This window comes from Lepeophtheirus salmonis, chromosome 1, assembly GCF_016086655.4.
Source record: "Lepeophtheirus salmonis chromosome 1, UVic_Lsal_1.4, whole genome shotgun sequence".
Lineage (NCBI taxonomy): Eukaryota > Metazoa > Arthropoda > Copepoda > Siphonostomatoida > Caligidae > Lepeophtheirus > Lepeophtheirus salmonis.
In genome coordinates this window covers 29,536,002-29,553,661 of record NC_052131.2, presented here as the reverse complement: position 1 = coordinate 29,553,661, position 17,660 = coordinate 29,536,002, and the positions used below count along the sequence as shown (strand labels likewise).

Here is a 17,660-nt window from a genome sequence, read left to right as displayed (position 1 = left end):
CATACACATAATTTGTAAGTTATATACCTAGATATAAATTATAAGATCAAAGAAATGAATTAAGTATATGTAAACTATATTTCATTAACTATCAAGAAAATATGTACATGGATGACGACAAAGGCACTCAGCGTAAAAACATAAAAAGTACATTTATACCACATATATTCTGTAAAAAATAAGTAGTTGATTTATTGCAGATTATGTATATTTGCCCACTGACAAATAAAAGATAATTTTAATTGTTGCTTTAACAGTTAAAAACACATTATATATGAACAAAAAAGTATTTGGAGCAAACAAAATGCGGCGTATAACCCCTAGAAGTATGGTGGGTTAATTTATGAAAAAGAAAAAACTCATTTTTAGCCCAACTTGGCTAGTGACTATGTTACGGGTAATGTAGAAAATGGGGCATTTTGCGAAATGCCCAGGCAATTTATAAAATTTCCAATAGAGTGGTAGAATGTTTCATGACTATTAGTGTAATCAGCTATCAATTTAATAGCTTATAAAGTAAATTAATTAAAGTGCAGTCAATTCATTGAATGTTGAACTTCATATGACAATATCTTAAGTTTTTTAGTATTAACCAAATCTCTCTCTCTCTCTTTATAGCGTTTACATAACATGGATGTATCTGGTAGTCATGTATATAATCCCTTTCAGCTGCCTTGCCATGTTCAATCTCCTTATTTATCGAGCAATCCGGGCTGCAAACACCATGAGAGCCAAGTTGTCCAGACATCAAAAGAGAGAAATCAGTTCTGCCACAATGTTGATGTGTGTTGTTTGGGCATTTTTCATTTGTAATATACTACCTTTGGTTGTAAATATTCTCGAGGTAAGATAGATATTAAGTTTTAAATAAGATACACTGATTAAAAGTCGATTAGTGACAAATGCCATTTAAAAAAAATTTAGATATGATATATTTCATATATGTGACGTAGTTTTTAATTATATTCAATTTTTGAATACTTTTTTCTACAAGTTTTTAGAATTTATGGATAGTCTATATACTCTAGCACAGTGGTTCTCAAATGGGGTGTTCTCCCTCGGAAATTTTAGATTTTGAAAAATAAAGAGGGCAAGCAAGCTATTTATGGTACAACTTTGGTGCACTCTCTTGGGCAAACCCAGGCCCAAAGGCAGTTTTTATATGTACAGAAATAACATGTTCAACCTGCATCTGCACCAGTTGGAAAAAATGGAATCATTAACGACTTCGTTGTTACAAATTTTTGGAAAAGCCCTCTTTGGAATCTGCACCAAGAGTGACAATATAACAATTCCAGAAAGTCTGGGACACAGGGAGACGTTCGTTTACAAGGTTAGGAGGGAATTTGAGGCCACTAAATATGATTTTCAGCCAATAGCAATGCAGGATGAGGTCGAAGTGACTGTATCGAGACGCCAGAATTCGTGTCCAGAATACAGCAAATCGTCAATCAAGACCCAGGAAAGTCCATGAGGGCCATTGGAGGTGCTAGAGATCAAAGGGAACCCCTGGATTGACGTGATTGCCAATGAGAGATCTTACATATAGTAGCAGTACTCAGTTCCCTTTTACACCTAAAAAAAAACTCTCAAATAGCTCCAAGACCATTTTGACTACTTTGTTGCATTCATTGGTTCAGCATGATTTCCATTATATAGAGAAACGCTTATTGTTTATTATGACATTGCAAGTTACAGTAGTCCTTAAAATGTTAAGTTTTCCTCCCCTTTTTTGAAGTCCTTGCAGACAGCCTTAATATAGGTTTTGGACAAATTGACCGTGGTCTTCAGGTAATCCATTTATTAGTGGCAAGTATACGGATATTTCTATGAACTTGCAGGCAATAGCCATAATTCAAAGGGTTGAGATCAGAGATAGGACGGGTCATGGAATGGGATCCAAAGAACCCGGGTATTATATGAGTAACTTTTGTTATTCGAAAAGATTCGACAACCTAACGTCGTTCAGCTACTCGATTTTTTACGGATCTTAAAAAAGGTTTAAGGTACTACAGTATGTCCAAATATTGCTGGTAGTTTTTTTAAAAACCATGACTTAACCTTAACAAGTGATTTTTTTTTGGGCGAAAAACTGTATTTACTTCCCAAAATGACGACCTTCAAGCTTGATACATTTTTTATGCGTTTTGGCACCCCTTCATACAGATTATTCAAAGGATCTGGATAAATTTTTTCCCAAGCTTTTGTCAGTTTTTTGTTTTTTTTAATTCATCCTCTGAAGTTGCTGGCGCGTTCATTGAGTTTCCTCTGGACCAAGGCTCACAAATTTTCAATGGGAGAGAAATCAGGGCTGTTGGCAGGAATCCAAGTTGTCTGAACACCACTTTTGTGCCTTTTTGAGGGGTGAGCAGGGTTACCATCCTGCTGGAAAATGGCTCTTGATGTGTCAGACAACATTTTCCTATTCAAAGGAGGTCTAGTTTCTGCAGTACGAGACAAAGCTGACATCAGAGACTTGCTGAGGATCACCGTTACGTAGTACTCAGCCGTCATAGTTTTTTTTCGTGGAATCAGGTGATGATCTGACACTCCCTGGTGACTGGTAACGGCCAAAACCTGAAATTTCAGAGGAAATTTACCAGTTGGAGTGGATTCCACATCTCCCTTATCTCTTACCCAACCCCGATCTGTTTGGAAATTTGGAGCATGAAATAGATCGAATGGACTTTCATCACTGATGAGGATACATTTCCAGTCATCAGCAATCAAGTGTTTTCGCTCACGACGGAATTGAAACCGGGCCTTCCTTTGGTTTTCTGAAAGTTTGGGGTGCAGACGAGGTATGTATGGCAAAGGATTCAAAGAGTGCCTCAGTAGTTGTGGACGGATGACTTGGATATTGGATAGACCTTTGGAGTCAATTGCGCTACAAGTTTCCTTGTGGATTGCATCTTTTTGGTCAAAGATTTTGAAATGACCAATTTCAACCAAGTACCAGTACATACTTCCGTTTCTTACACCAATTCTCAATGGTCCTGAGAGGAATCTGTAACCTTTGAGCAACGTCTCTCTGGCTTGATCTACTCTATATTATACCAACAGCCTTGGCACTGGTCTCCAAATAGTGCTCTCTCACCATTTCTGATTGAATTTCAACTAACTCTTGTCGTATTTTCTGAGCCCTTTTATACTAATGTATGATGCAATCATCGAAAATAATTGCATCAGAAAAATTCAATATTGCCTAATGCCATCAGCCAAATTTCATTTTATTCCGACCAAAAATAATTTTTTTTCTACTATAAAACGGATATTTTTAGTACCACCATCAATTTTTGGAGGATATACTGTATTTTCCAGATCTTAAAAGTATTGCACAAGAAAGATAGGAAATTTTTGGTTCTAGGTCCGAAGTATTAGGATACAATATTAATAAATTTTTATTATCCGAGATTGAAACCCGTTTTGGATATTTGAGATTTTATAGATCTTAAAAAAGATCCCAAAAATATATCCGATCTTAAAATAGCTTATAGTATTTCTTACTAATTACTCTTAGTTTAAAAAAAAGGTATTATCTATATCGAGCATATGATTTCTATTTATTTTGATTAGTGCTTTGAGCAACATCTAAATAAACAGTAGCATAGAACAATTATTTCATATGTTATAATAGAAATAATTATACTCGAAAAGTAATAGTATTGGTTTATTTATGATTCTACATCAGGATTAGTGAAAATGTAACCTTAATCCGTATTACAAAGGGTCGTTCAGGTAAATCCAGATCTCCTTTAACTACATCCTGATCAATAAGGGTATCAAGTAGAGGTTTATAATTTTATTTACAAGTTTCAATAATACACGCAAAAAAAAAAATCATTCAATGTTTCCACCCTCTTCGCCAATCACTCCCTCGATACGAGGCCAAAAGGATTTACAGGCCTTTACCAAATCTACGGGGAGATAGTTTGTCTCCTTCTTCAAGTGGTTGTAGACGTCGTAACTGTAATCTTTAGTTGCCTGAGCATCTTCTTGATATATGTTGGGATATGTCCCCCCAAGCCAATGGGATGAGGATGTTCCTCCGGGTCTCCTTCATCGTAAATACTTGTTTTTACCAAAGAGTTGCAAAAACTAACTTTTAGTGAACGGACAATCTCTCACTTCAAAATTTAAATAACCCTGTTAAATGGTTTCTTTATTGCTCAGGATTTACTGAACAACCCTGAATTTTATTAAAGCCCAAAGATCCAAAAATACAAAAATTAAATTTTTTGGAGTAAAATTCATAACTATTGACAAACAATTTAATTTCTTTGAAAAAAAAATCAAATCTATTTAACAATTCTAAACCAAAAACGCCCAGTTAAAATAGCATATTGCTATTTAGGGTGTTCCCAGTATTATAAAGTTAAGGCTTTTTTTTTCCTTTTTAAATTTGCAAAATTAATTTTATGTAAAAAAAAAATTGAAAAATCATCATGAGCGTTTACAGTATTATATTTTAGAGGGTATTTGGTTTTTGAATCTTTTTTTTTTCAAAAGTAATATTTTTTGAAACAAAATTGAAAAATTAAATTTTTTGGAAATTAAATTAAAAAATTAAATTTTGTAGGACAAAAATATCAAAAATTAAATTTCAAATAAATAAAAAAATACAACTTTTTCATTTAATAATTTTTCAAAAATCCACAAATATTATTAAAATTTAAAATATTTTTGAAAAAAAAGTCCGAAATCATATTTGTATCGATACTAAATATGTATTTTTCTATCTTGAGTATTTTTTGTCGATTCCAGAGTTTTGCTTCTGATATTTTTCTATTTACAAAATTATTAAAGTTATTATTTTCGTATTTTTCAGCTCCTTAAAATTGAAAAAACAGCTCTAACCAATCTGAGTAATCTCCTTGTTACTCTCAACTCCTCCGTCAACTTTATAATCTATTGTATTTTCGGTGACAAATTCAAACGGATTTTTCTCAAACTCTTTTGTTGGAAACGCTGTAACAATGGTTTATACATGGACGATACTCTGGGACGCTATCCTTCACGTGTAATACGTCATAACACTCGCCTCCACGATGATCATCTCAATGGTGAGTCACGAAAACATTTCCGATTTAACAACAACAAAGATCTACGTATCCCCACGGAGTTTGATCGAAAAGGACTCAATTCTCCTAATACCACCACTTCGCGTAGTACTTATGCCCTAAGTACTTGTGAGAGTAAGGCTCAGAGAAATGGACGCCTCTATGGAAATGATATTTCAGAAATTGAGGCTCTAAATTCCCCTGTAAGATCTGCTTTCTAAATATGAAGCAAGGAATACTCTATTCATAATAAATAACATGTCCTCTCTTTTTTTAATGTTCCTTTAATTCTTCAGATTAGTTGCACCGATTTAGACTAAAAAAAACATTATGGTATTTCAATTACTACATCTCACCTAAGCATTGTCTTTAAAATGCATATTTCTTTCTCTAGAAGCGACTGTGACTCGAACCTACCAAGGTTTATAGAAATACAAGGTTATAACATAACGTGTTTACGACTGATGTTTGACTTCCACCATTTTAGTATTTACATATTTACAGTAGATGAGTGGTGGCGTATTTTTTCAAAATCGATTTTTTTTTCGCAGCAGTCGGTACGATTCAAAAAATGGGAAATTTAGCAAAAGTGACGTCATAGACTATAAGAGGTTGTGTGTTTTGTCAAAATATGCCAGTCTTGCACAGGAGTCGGTGGAATACGTCAGATTGAAAATTCCAACAAGCCTGATAACATGATGGTCTACCCTTGTATTTCTATTAACTTTGGAACCTACTATCATTGAGTTTAACAGAATACTTTCTCCCGATCCTGATGTTCATGGAGGACTGTACTCTACTCTTTTTTTTAACCTACTTTCTTATACACTACTTAGGAAAGAAAAGTTAAGAAATGAAAGAGTTAAAACAATTGTGTAATCTGTGACCAGTATTAATGGGCTTTTCATTTTTGATGTATCTAACCGACTGCTGGGCAAGATAGACAGATTTTGACAAAACAAGCAACCACTCATACACTATGACGTCAATATTAAAAGGAACAACAGTTGATGCGTGCGCTCTTTCATGCTTTTTGTTAATTGTTTAGTATTGCGTGGAGTTGTTTACATCTACCCCTAAAAGAAGAATTCCTGCACATCTTTGATGTAAATTGATTTGAAAATGCAAAATAAAGTAAATATTTATCAATTTAAATATAAATGAAATATTTTCCCTACAATAGTCTTATATAAAATGTAGAAGTTCACCCTCAATAGCAATAATTTATTAAATCCACTCGAAAAAAATTTACTTTCATTTTTCAAAAAACAAAAATTCGAAAAAAATATAATTTTCTAGGAATTGCTATGGATTTTTGAAATTTTTCTCCTCAAAATCTAATTTTTCGTGAGCAACTGTAGATTTTTGAATTTTTTCTGTAAAAATTAAAATTTGAAACTTTTAACTTTTTGAACTATTTAACAGAAAAAATCAGATACCTAAGTTCCTGCGTTAACCCAAGCCAACTCTCCATAGATATAGATAACTTGTGCATCTTGTAGATATAGATAAATTCTTAATAGTGAAAAGGAATTGAACCTATGGATATTATTGCTACATTGGAAAATAAAAGTAATTGTCTAGCCCTATTACTTTACACCAATCAACAATCGTAGTCCTTTTTTTTCTGTCCTCACAATTCAAAACTATACAAGCAACAAGCTTGTTACTCGGGCCCCTCCCTGTCCAGCATTACACGTAAACGTATGACGTCAAAAAATATCCCTTCTCAAAATGACAATGAAATGTCAATGCATACATTTTCCTGGGAATGAAAGAACAAGTAATGAATTAACAAGAAATGTATTTAATTAGCAACCGTGTAATCAATGTCTTAAGGAATTTAAAGATAATTATATTCTTAAATTATTTATATTATTTAAAACATTACATTATTAAATGACTTTAATAAATATTTCAAGAATGAATATTTAATAAAAAAAATTGACAAATGACTGTTATTATGTATACTTAAAAAAAGTTTTTGGGGTAATTTAAATCATGTATGTGGCCTGTAAACACAAAAACAAGCTATGACAATTTCTTTTCACAATTGAGTCTGAGTAACATTCGTTCTTTTTGATAGATTTCCTTTAATTTATATTTTTAAATCTTTTTTATAATTTCTTTGAAGAAACTTGAACTAAAATAATCGTGTATTGAATATCATAAAGAATTGATTTAATTTTTTTTTGGTTAATATATTAATTCATATTATTATAATAATTGTATATAGATATAAAAGTTCTTTAAATACCTATCTATTAATGCATAACCTGATCACAAGAACACTTTAAAGTAATCATCTTTATTTGAACATATGAATTACTATAATATTTTATATCCTTCGAAACGGATCAATGATGAAAAAACAGTTTATATTATTATCTTTCGTAGTTAATTTCAATTTTTCCCTATTCAATCATTATATAATGTGCCATAAGGATTAAATCTGTATTTTAATCTTTATTGACGAAGTAAAGAACTTTTGTCTCCTCTCAAACTTTGAACTAGATGTGCTTTCTTAATCGTAGGAAAATGATATTGTGCAATGGTTATTTCCTTAGCAAATCTCAGCTTTTATGAAGAAGCCGTAATGGAAATTCGAAACAATGTTATTTTTTGATCAAAAATATGTATATTATATAAATCAGGGAGCCCTATATACATTGCTCCTTGTATTCACGTTTTATTCTATATGCTTATTCCTACAATATTTCATAAGGTGTTCAGAAGAAGTATTTACACATTGGCATTGTTAAAAAAAACTTCTTAATGGGGCATGAGTATTATTGAGTTATATTTGTTTGTAAACAAAGCAACAGAGAGTGGAGTTGTCTTTTGGTAAAAAAAAACCTATATATATGTTTCTCACATAGAGGGCTCTTTCAAAACTCTTATGAGGATGCGTCATTTCTAAAACAACAACTACATACTGCCACACCACCTTATGTATAAAATATATTTTTTTAAAGTGCTCAAGCTTTATTATGAAAACAATAAAGTTATGGAGCTTTAAAACTTTATGTAAATACTTTTGCCAACACTGTATAGAGTATTCCTTGTATAAAGTGTATCAATGTCATGATTATTTCCTCTCTTTTTTTTAGGATTTAGTATTAGAGTTGGAACATGTAAACAAAGTGGCCAAGTCGGGATTGACTCCTCCTAGGATGGAGTCCTCTTCTGTCTGAGGTTAATATCCAAAGTGTTATGTTGTGTCGAAATTTCGAAAGTTATATTTTCTTAATGTTAATTGTTTCTATATGTTGAAAACAAAATATATATGTAAATCATTTACATGTATTAATTGAATTACCAATTATGACTTTGGGTAAGGAACGTACTTTTTTTTGTGAAAGCAAAGAGAAACTTTGGTCAATTTTTCAATATCGATTTATGTAATGAAATAAAAATTGGTCGTAATTTTGTTATATTTTATGTCAAAATATGATTTTGATTTGATACGTACATCTTCCACCGTCTTTTTACTATCGTTCATGGGTTTCTTCATTCTTCCTTCGCGGTTTACTTATATATTCAAATAATCCATCTTTAAATTCATAAGCATTTATAATATTAAACCTACATTTTTCTAGAAGATTCTTCATATTTTTCATACTTTTTATAGTTACCAAAGATTGATTAATCCATTTTTTTTAGAGTTCGAGGGAAATCAGGGAGTAAAATTCCTAAATTAATGCAATCTTTTTGTGAGATGAATAACTTGTTTTTGGGAAATTCCTTACCTTCGTAGTGAGTAAGTTTCATTCCAAATATTGAAATATGATACTCAACTTCTATAAATATATTTATTTATATGAATGGTTTATCAATGTCGGGTTCAATCTCTGGGGATAACTCATCCACTAATAATAAAATCTCCTCTGGGTTTTACTCAATTTTTCGACAGCTTTCCTTATAGTTTCTAAACTTTTTTTAAATTTTTTGAAGTTATTTTAGTCTTCTCCATTAATATTTGTGGGTCAAATAATCTTAATTCTCCTTATCTAGACGTCCGGACTTCGGTTAATTTGGTGTGGTCATTAGGTTCTATCCTGGAGTTTTCTTTCAAATAGGAGTTTTTTCTAGTCTATCAGGTCTCACGATGCTTAAATATACTTGGATTGAATTATATTTCATTATGGCCTTCAAGTGCTATGCCCCTGGCTGCAAGCAAGGCAATAACAATATTGAAAAGGACCCTGATGTGAGTTTTCCTCGATTTCTACTGAAGGGTCCTAAAATTGTGGCCAAATGACAATATTTATGTGGACAGAAGCTCTGGAACTCAATTGATAATTAATTGTACTCAATGCCTTGTCCACACCACAAAACGAAAAGTTTTGAATACAAAAGTTTTTATTCAATAGCACTATCCATCAAAGTCACACTTTTTTAAAGCACTAGAAAGCTTAACTTAGTAGAGTTTAATCACTGATTCCAAATGTGGCATTAATTTTCTCTATTAGCCTCGTGGCCTTCAGAAGAAGACCATATCTTTTTTTTATTAGACGACAGAGTGAGTAAAGAGATCGTTTAGGTAGTAATACGAAATAGAAGGCATCATAAAACATTGATAAATAAACAATAGACCATTCTCCAGTTGTAGATTTTGTCATCTTATAGTCAGAGACGCTGGAATGATACTTGGAACTCCAAATGAAGGTCCAAGTCTATCCATCAAGACATTGGCAGTTATTGATCCAAAGTTCAATTTATAGTAACGATTTTGCCTCTCAATCACCTTAAACGGGCCCAAAGAAAGTTGAAAGAAATATACTCTTTTATAGGTTTATTTTTAACAAAAACAAATTAGGTTTTTTTGTTTAAATTGTTTGTTAATAGGTCCTTTGTTAAAGTGTCTCGGAGGAACGTGTGTTATTTTCTCCATTGTTTTAAAGAAACTTTCCACGTCGAGGTTGCCAGAAGTAAAGGTGGACGTCTTAAAGAAATTAAAGGGGATGGATCATGCGCGGCAGTGAGTAATTGAAAATGTGAATATTTAGAACCCGAGTGTATTGGTATTGAGTTCCTCAATCCCCATAAAACTACAGGTAGTGCATTGATCCAGTCTTTTTTTTCCAGCATTCGTGCTTCTAGCCTGGTCTGAAATAATCTGTGGAAACGTTCTATGAGTCCTTTGGACTCTGGATGATACGAGGATGTATTCTTGCTTGCAATCCCTAGTGTCCTGAAAACACCCATCCATAATGAAATTGTGAACTGCGTTCCTTGGTCAGACACATTGGTTTCTGGAACTCCAAACCTCGAAATCCTAACACTCAAAAAATTATTGACTATTGTCTTGGAGGTTACATCTGGAATGGATATCACTTCTGGCCACCTTGTGAAACGATCCAAAATAGTTAGGGGCATAGCGCTGTCCCTGAATTAGTGAGAATGAATCGATTATGTCTACGTGAATAAAGGAAAGTCTTTCAGATGGAGGATTGAAAGACGACATTGGTTTTGATGTCCTTAAAGGTATGGTTTTCTGACACGCTAAACACTCTCTAGTGAAGTTTCTGACGTCTGCTCACAAATTAGGCCTAGCATAAAAAAGTGAAACCCTCCTCAACGTTTCTTTGAATCCCGGATGATTGTCCTTGTGTACTGAATGTACGATTCTTTGATGCAATTCTGGAGATGACACAGCCACACGTAATGCGTCAGTATTGCCAAAACAAGCAAGTAAGGTTCATGCAATGTATTTAAAAGAAGGCATAATTTTAAACTTAAGTAAATTAGGATCCTGTTTCTTTTGATCAATTTTATATTCAATGAAGGTTGGGCCTATTGTGATGTTATTTTTACTTGTAGAAAGAATGCCTGCAGTATTTTAATTTTCCAGAAACGTGTTTGATTTTACAATTGAACTCTGCTATGAATGCAAAAGTACAGAACTATCTTGGTGTCCAAGAGGGATTGCAAATGTCAATCACAGTGACTAAAGGTTTGTTATCTGTGAAATCTTTAAAAAACTTGTCCATCCAAAGCCCATAGAAAATGTTTGATGCTCTCCTTAGCACTTAATAACTCCCTATCAAACCAATAATATTTCTGTTGTTTCGTTGAAAGAACCCAAGACCAAAAAGCCAGAGGTAGCCATTGTCCATTTATTTTTGCTCGATTATAGCTCCCATCCCCGTATCAGATGCATCAGTCGTCAGGGCTAAAGACAATGAACTATCGCTGAATGCAAGTTGAGTACTTTTAGACAAATTATTTTTAATACTTTGTAAGGCGTGTTCATGTTCTGTATTCCAATTAAACTTTACATTCTTCTTTAACAGGGAGTACAAATGAACTGTCCATTGAGACAATCTTTCGATGGACTGTGAGTAATATTGTGCCACGCCCAAAAATCTATGCAGTTCATTTTTTGATTTTGGAGTTGGTACTTTTGGATGGACTTTACCTAACATTCTAAAGGCATAAACCTTTCGATGAAATAGAATGTCCAAGGAAGGTTACCGATTTCATGAAAAACTCACATTTTTCAGGGGAAACGATCATACCAGCTGTTTTAAGTCTTGATAAAACCACGTTCAACGTTATCCAATGCTCATCCATCGACTCCGAAGAAAGTAAATCATCAAGGTACACCAACACATTTGGAATTCCTCGTAGAATTGCCTTAAAGCAACATTTTTAGGACCAAAAGGCATCCTCAAATATTCATACAAAACAAATGGAAAAATGATTGCAGTTTTATTTATTGAAGTGCTATTCATAGGTATTGGGTATTGGAACGACGTGAATAGCAGAAGAAAAATTAGAAGAAGACGATCGTTGCATTCCTTTCTTCAACAAATTGTTGATTTTGTCTCGTACAAAATTTAACTTTTGTCTTTTGTTCCAGCTGCAATAACATTTTAATGGAAGAGAATTATTTCGATATCCCAAATATCCTTGTTCTTTTTGACAATTTGCTACATAAACAACTTTCTTGATATCATATCAGAGAAGACTGTAGAGAAAAGTTGTTTAATGGTTCATCTGCTACCCATATTTTCAAATAAGTCATGGCGATGAAAATGACCTCGTCAGGATAAAAAAAAGTGAATCTGATCACAAATACCAGAATTTATGGATAAATGGATTATGCATCTCATAAAATTGTTCAATATCAGCATTAGGAACATTGTAAGGTTATAAAATGATGAAATTTGTTTAAGTCTGAAGCTGAAAAAAGATTCAAAATCTGAATGTTAAAGAAAACTGCATAATTATACTACAAGTCTTCCGAAAATATTTTTTTTTTAAATTCTCTTATTATAATGCCGGATATTTCAGATTTCAGACCACTGAGAAAAAAAACTGGGCTTAGTTTTTCTGATTCTGAGCTAATAGATAAATTTCTTTTTTTTGGCTTAAATTAATTTGTACAAAATGTCCCCCTCTAATTGTTCCCCTGTGTTATCATTCAAATTGTTTACAGTTTACCAAGAACCAATTCAAGTTTGACCCATCAATGCTGAGAACAACAATAAGCATAGAGCAATAATTGGCATTGCACTTTTATCTTATTATAATAACGCCTGTAATAATTTAGATGTTTTTATCTTATCTTTTCTGCTGTAACGTAATTGACTAGAAATCAAATTGTATTTTAAACAAATAATCTTATAAATGCTATTTTTGTGAGTTAAATATGGATATTTAATTGATACTTAAGGTAAGAAAATATATTTGAAAGACTTTAATCTTCATAAATAAGGTTATCTATCGCTCTCTTCAAAGGAATATCTCCGAGGTACAAAATTAGATTTATCAATATCTAAGCAAATATAGGAGTGTAAATAAACATGGGAACAGATAAGACGTAACTTTCCATAACTATAAGCAGTCGGCAAAGTTAAAGACCATTTAAATTATTCATCATCCTCAACAGAAACAGTTGAACAGTGTTTCCTATAGCAACAAATAACAATGACAAGCAATGTAGCCACGACAAGAAAAACGACACTAGTTCCAACACTCCATTTAAGAGTAGAACTCAACTTCCTTTTATTTGGATCATAGCGTCTAGAACTATAGGGTTCACCTCCCCCACTTTCACCATGTAAACATTCTCCATGGCAAGTGTATGAACTACTATGAGATCTAGAATTATCAAATGAGCCTGAGCCGCCTGATGAGACTGATCCCTTGTAAGAACCTCCATTATTTAGCTTTCCTTGTGATTCAGAATCACTGTATGATTCTGATCCACCGTAAGATCCTCTGCTATTAGAATTTGCATGAGATCCTGATCCACCAGAGAAGTTAAATCCTCCACTAAACGTCTCTAAATCGTGAGGTCCGCTTTTATCTTCCTCTTCTTTACTTCTAAGATTTCCCAGTAAAAGATCCCCATTATTTTTGGATTGCCTGGAATAGAAAAGGCCCAGACTACGCTTGTGAAGGACAACACGGGACTCTCCAGTGTTGAGATGTATAATTGTTATTCTAAAAAGGACAAAGAATAGCCCTCGTTTGACTTTATTCATCCTTATATCAAAACGCGTTTTGTGAAACTAAACACTGAAAGGAAAATGATCATTATATTTTTAATAATTTTCATATCTATGTTTGTATTTTTAATCAAAACCCCAAAAGTCACAACAAATAGATTGCAAATAGTGCGCATTAAATGAAATAAATCATTTTTTAATTGATTTATTTAAGTGACTAAGCAATCTTCGTTTCTTTAATAACTTAATTACTCATTTATAACTAATTCATTTAATTTACTGTAACTATTTACCTATTCACGTATCAACCGAAAGAATTGTTGACTTTTGCATTATGTGTATATTATATAATTAAGGGAATAGCATGGCTTTGATATCCTTATAATTAATACAGCACAAATATTAAACTTATGCATTAATCCTTTTTAAAATTGAAAATGTTTAAAAAGGATCTAGAATTAACATTGTTAAAATATTACAGGATAGACAAAAGGCAATCACACACTTTATCCCTCTTTAACTTCCCTGGAGTGAATATAACCCGTATTTTACTCCATCTTATATATGTAAATTCTCAATCTGCAAAAAAAATTCCTCTATCCAATTTTGGTTTCGAATGATACTTCATTAGTTTCTGAGATATGAACAAATTCTGGAATGAAAAGTAAAGGTTTCAAAGAATATTTTTACTTTGTTTTAGTATTGATCAGCCTCAATTATCAATATGAAAAAATGGAAATGAAAAAGTGTAGAAGATATCTCATTAATCGATATAGAAATATCTGATTTGATGAAAGAATCTACAAAATCTAAAATATTAATTTCCTCCATCTTAAATAATGGAGAAAAAAAATTAATTTGTTCACTTATGATAAAATAATGTTTCATATTGGTAAGGTTGGGGTGAATAAGGCTGGGGATACCCCCAGAGAACAACACGTGTTAGGATTTGAAGTAAAGTAGAAAGGTTTAGACATATACTCGCAAACTAGCATAGGCTCCCAGCGTTGAAGTAAGAAATTATTAAAAATGGAAGGAGGAATAGGGGAATAGAAACAAAGAATAAAGGTTGAAGAAAAGAGGGATATGGAAAGAGACTGAGTGGAAAGAGAACCAAAGAGGGAAGGGGCAGAGATAAGGAGAGATTTATAGAAGATAGAGAAAAAGAAGAACAAGTTTATTCTATAAATTATGTCTTGTTGAAGTTTTAAATTCAATGTGTTCAGATTTTAAAGGACCGTTTGGTATTATATTTTAAAATTTGAATGTCTGTGTGTGTGACCCGGACTCATGGCTTAACCAATCTAGAGAATTCTCGGAAATTTTTGATGTATCTTTTTAAGGCTCAAGAGACGGTTCGTATTTACATTTTTTTTCGTCCTTCTTTAAAATAGCATTTTTTTAAATAAATTTTTGTCCAAAAATATAAAAAATAAACGATAAAATTTTAATAGTTATGTATTTTTACACATTTATCTTTAATGAAAATTTTAAGGTTTACACAAGAAAAAAAAGGAAAAGACAATACAACAAATGATTTTTGACCATAACATGACCGTTGATCAAACTAACAGTCCCATGGTCTTCTCTAAACCATATAATCTCCGTAAAAAAAAATCCCAACTCATTATGTTATATTAATTATTTTTTCTCAAGCTGTTATTATTATTCTTTCATTTTTGAAGAGAGAAAATCAAAGTGTGGCTAGCCTTCCTTAATTAAAATAATGTTTTTCACCACAACAGGTTGCTTGATCGGAACTTGTGCTCCTCCAGATAGTATTTTAATTCATTGCTCGAGTATTATATGTAAACTCCCTTCTCTCCTGTGGAGAACGAAATGAGCGCCCCCTACAACTTTTTTAACCAACGTACGGAATAGAATATTGAATTTGAAGTTTGAGCCTCTTCACTAACAAATCGATTTGAGAAGAGGATAGGCAGAGTTGTTATCTTTGTTACGAAGAAAAAGAAAGGAGGCAGCACCTTTTCTACGACTGTTCAAGGATCCTCGCAGCCCGTTTTCTAGAAAAAAATGAAACAAGAATACGGATTTTTTAATTACACGTTTAATAAACATAAACTTTGCTTTGATAAGTAGGTTTGACAATAGAAGACAAAGAAAAGTGTTTTGCTTACGTCGTTGTTTGGCTTTTTCTTTCTTTTAATAGCAATAATCCCATAAATAATAGAATAGATCAGAACGGAATGCCAAATGTAGGTATAGCAACGCATGTTATAAAATATGTTAATAATAATATAGTAGACTCAGTTACTTAATGTCTATTATTAATATCCAATTAGTTCCTCGGAACAATTGCATAAATCTACACAACCTCAAGTCAATTAACATTGTCAAATTATAAATTTGTATGTATATTGTACCTACTATTTTATTATTCTTAATGTAGTTTTTTTCCCCACATTATTTCAACGATATGTAATGCATTTCTTGTATGTAAAAAAAGAAAAAGATATGTTCTGTGATTACTTTTGATTATTTCATAATAATTTCTTAGTGGGATTTCATTTAAATATTACTTTTTTTTATCATTAAAACGATTTCTTATTGGATTTTTTTATTGTTTTATTGATATTTGATAAGCTTGCATACACTTCTAGTTTGGCTTTATCAAAGCTGTAACTAAATTACCAGATTTTATGATAATTATGTTTATGTGATATTTTTATTCTATGTCTTGTCAATCTTTAATGTACTTTTCGTCAACTACCAAATAATAAAGGTGCCTACTTATTGTGGTTTTCGGGAACAAGAAGAATATGGGGATATTTTTTGTACTAAAACACGTAAGGCGGAGATTTTTTTTTTTTTTTTTGTCAAAGACCACTTTTTATAATTATTCCTTTTGTTTTTGATTATGATTAGGACAATAAAAACATTTTATTTATTATAAAGTATTTAAGTTAGCGTATGGCAGACAAGATATTTGTTGACTAAATGAAAAATTTAATCTTAATTGGCTATTTACTTGACTTTTAATCCGTTCATTTGAATGCTGTAAAATTTAAATAATCGGACCTCAACAAATATTCATTCAGAACATTTCTTAATTGCAAATTTGTATTATAATTAATAAGTCATGACCCAAAGTTTTAAGAATAGGTATCAAATAAACTCCTGCCCATGCCAAAATGTATACTTATGTCGAGGTATATATATATTGACATGTATAATTCGAATATACAATGATGAAAATCCAGTATAGAATGGGCATGTTAAAAAAAAAAGAAAATCAACATGGTAACCCTGACAATTTGAAGAATGTTCTACAGGAGAGAAAGAATAATGTCCAAGACATTTCATAAGCTCAGCTACAATCAGCTGTGACACGAGAGGAAGGAGAAACGGATAAAAATAAAGACATTTGCTAGAATTACCCCATGTCGATCACCAATTCTTGACTGAGTCCAACAAGGACATACAATTATAAATCTACAACAAATCCTCAGTCTTAAGCTCCGTCTTTTATGAGCACACGCGAACGTTCAAACAGGTTTGAATATAATTTGTTTTCTATATTTTATCAATGTTCAGCTACAATTTAAAATTTAACAAACAAATAAAACAAAACAATTATCAAAAAAAATAAAAATAAAGCAAGACAAGTAGCATTGACATAAACTGAGGTGCTTACACGTCCTCGATTAGAATGACTAAAAAATAAAATTGGTTCCCTATCACCAATCTTAATGGTGTCTATAGGTGTTCTCTAAAAGTTGATTTCTCAAAAGTTTCCACAGTCCGACGTCCTGATTCCCTACTACCGTTAAATGCATAGTTAAATGATATTTTAAGCTATCCATACTTGTCATATATTTTTCCTTCTTACAAATCAACAAAAACTTTTTTATTAAACAAAAAGGTTGATCTGTTACCCTGTTTCATTGGTCCAAACAGGAAAGTCCATGCTTTCTCCTCCAGGCCTAATTTTATTAAAATTTTAAACGCCAACTCCCTAAATATTTTTGTCTTGCGATATGAAGTGGGTGTCAATTTCTCACACTCAATGCTACAAACCAGATCTAATATGGATTTACCTGTAAGCTTGTTGCAAGCTAGTGTTCTGCTATTTATATGTATTTGCAAATTTCTACATGCGATATTCTTAATGCTCTTTAGT

The 17,660-nt window shown here is 32.0% G+C and overlaps 1 protein-coding gene across 2 annotated transcripts in view; it reads left to right on the top strand.

Moving 5' to 3' along the window:
- Window positions 1–16,289, top strand: part of LOC121127151 (FMRFamide receptor) — a 176,322-nt gene extending 160,033 nt beyond the window's left edge. Inside the window, exons 5-8 of one of the 2 annotated variants that reach the window (XM_071890686.1) lie at window positions 619–844; window positions 4,829–5,263; window positions 8,171–8,255; window positions 15,265–16,289. In XM_071890686.1, coding sequence (XP_071746787.1) covers window positions 619–844; window positions 4,829–5,263; window positions 8,171–8,254 — 745 coding nt within the window. In that variant the 3' untranslated portion in view covers window position 8,255; window positions 15,265–16,289. Of the gene's footprint in view, window positions 1–618; window positions 845–4,828; window positions 5,264–8,170; window positions 8,361–15,264 lie in introns of those variants that run through there. The other variant, XM_040722505.2, reaches the window with a different exon arrangement.
- Window positions 16,290–17,660: the final 1,371 nt, after the last annotated feature.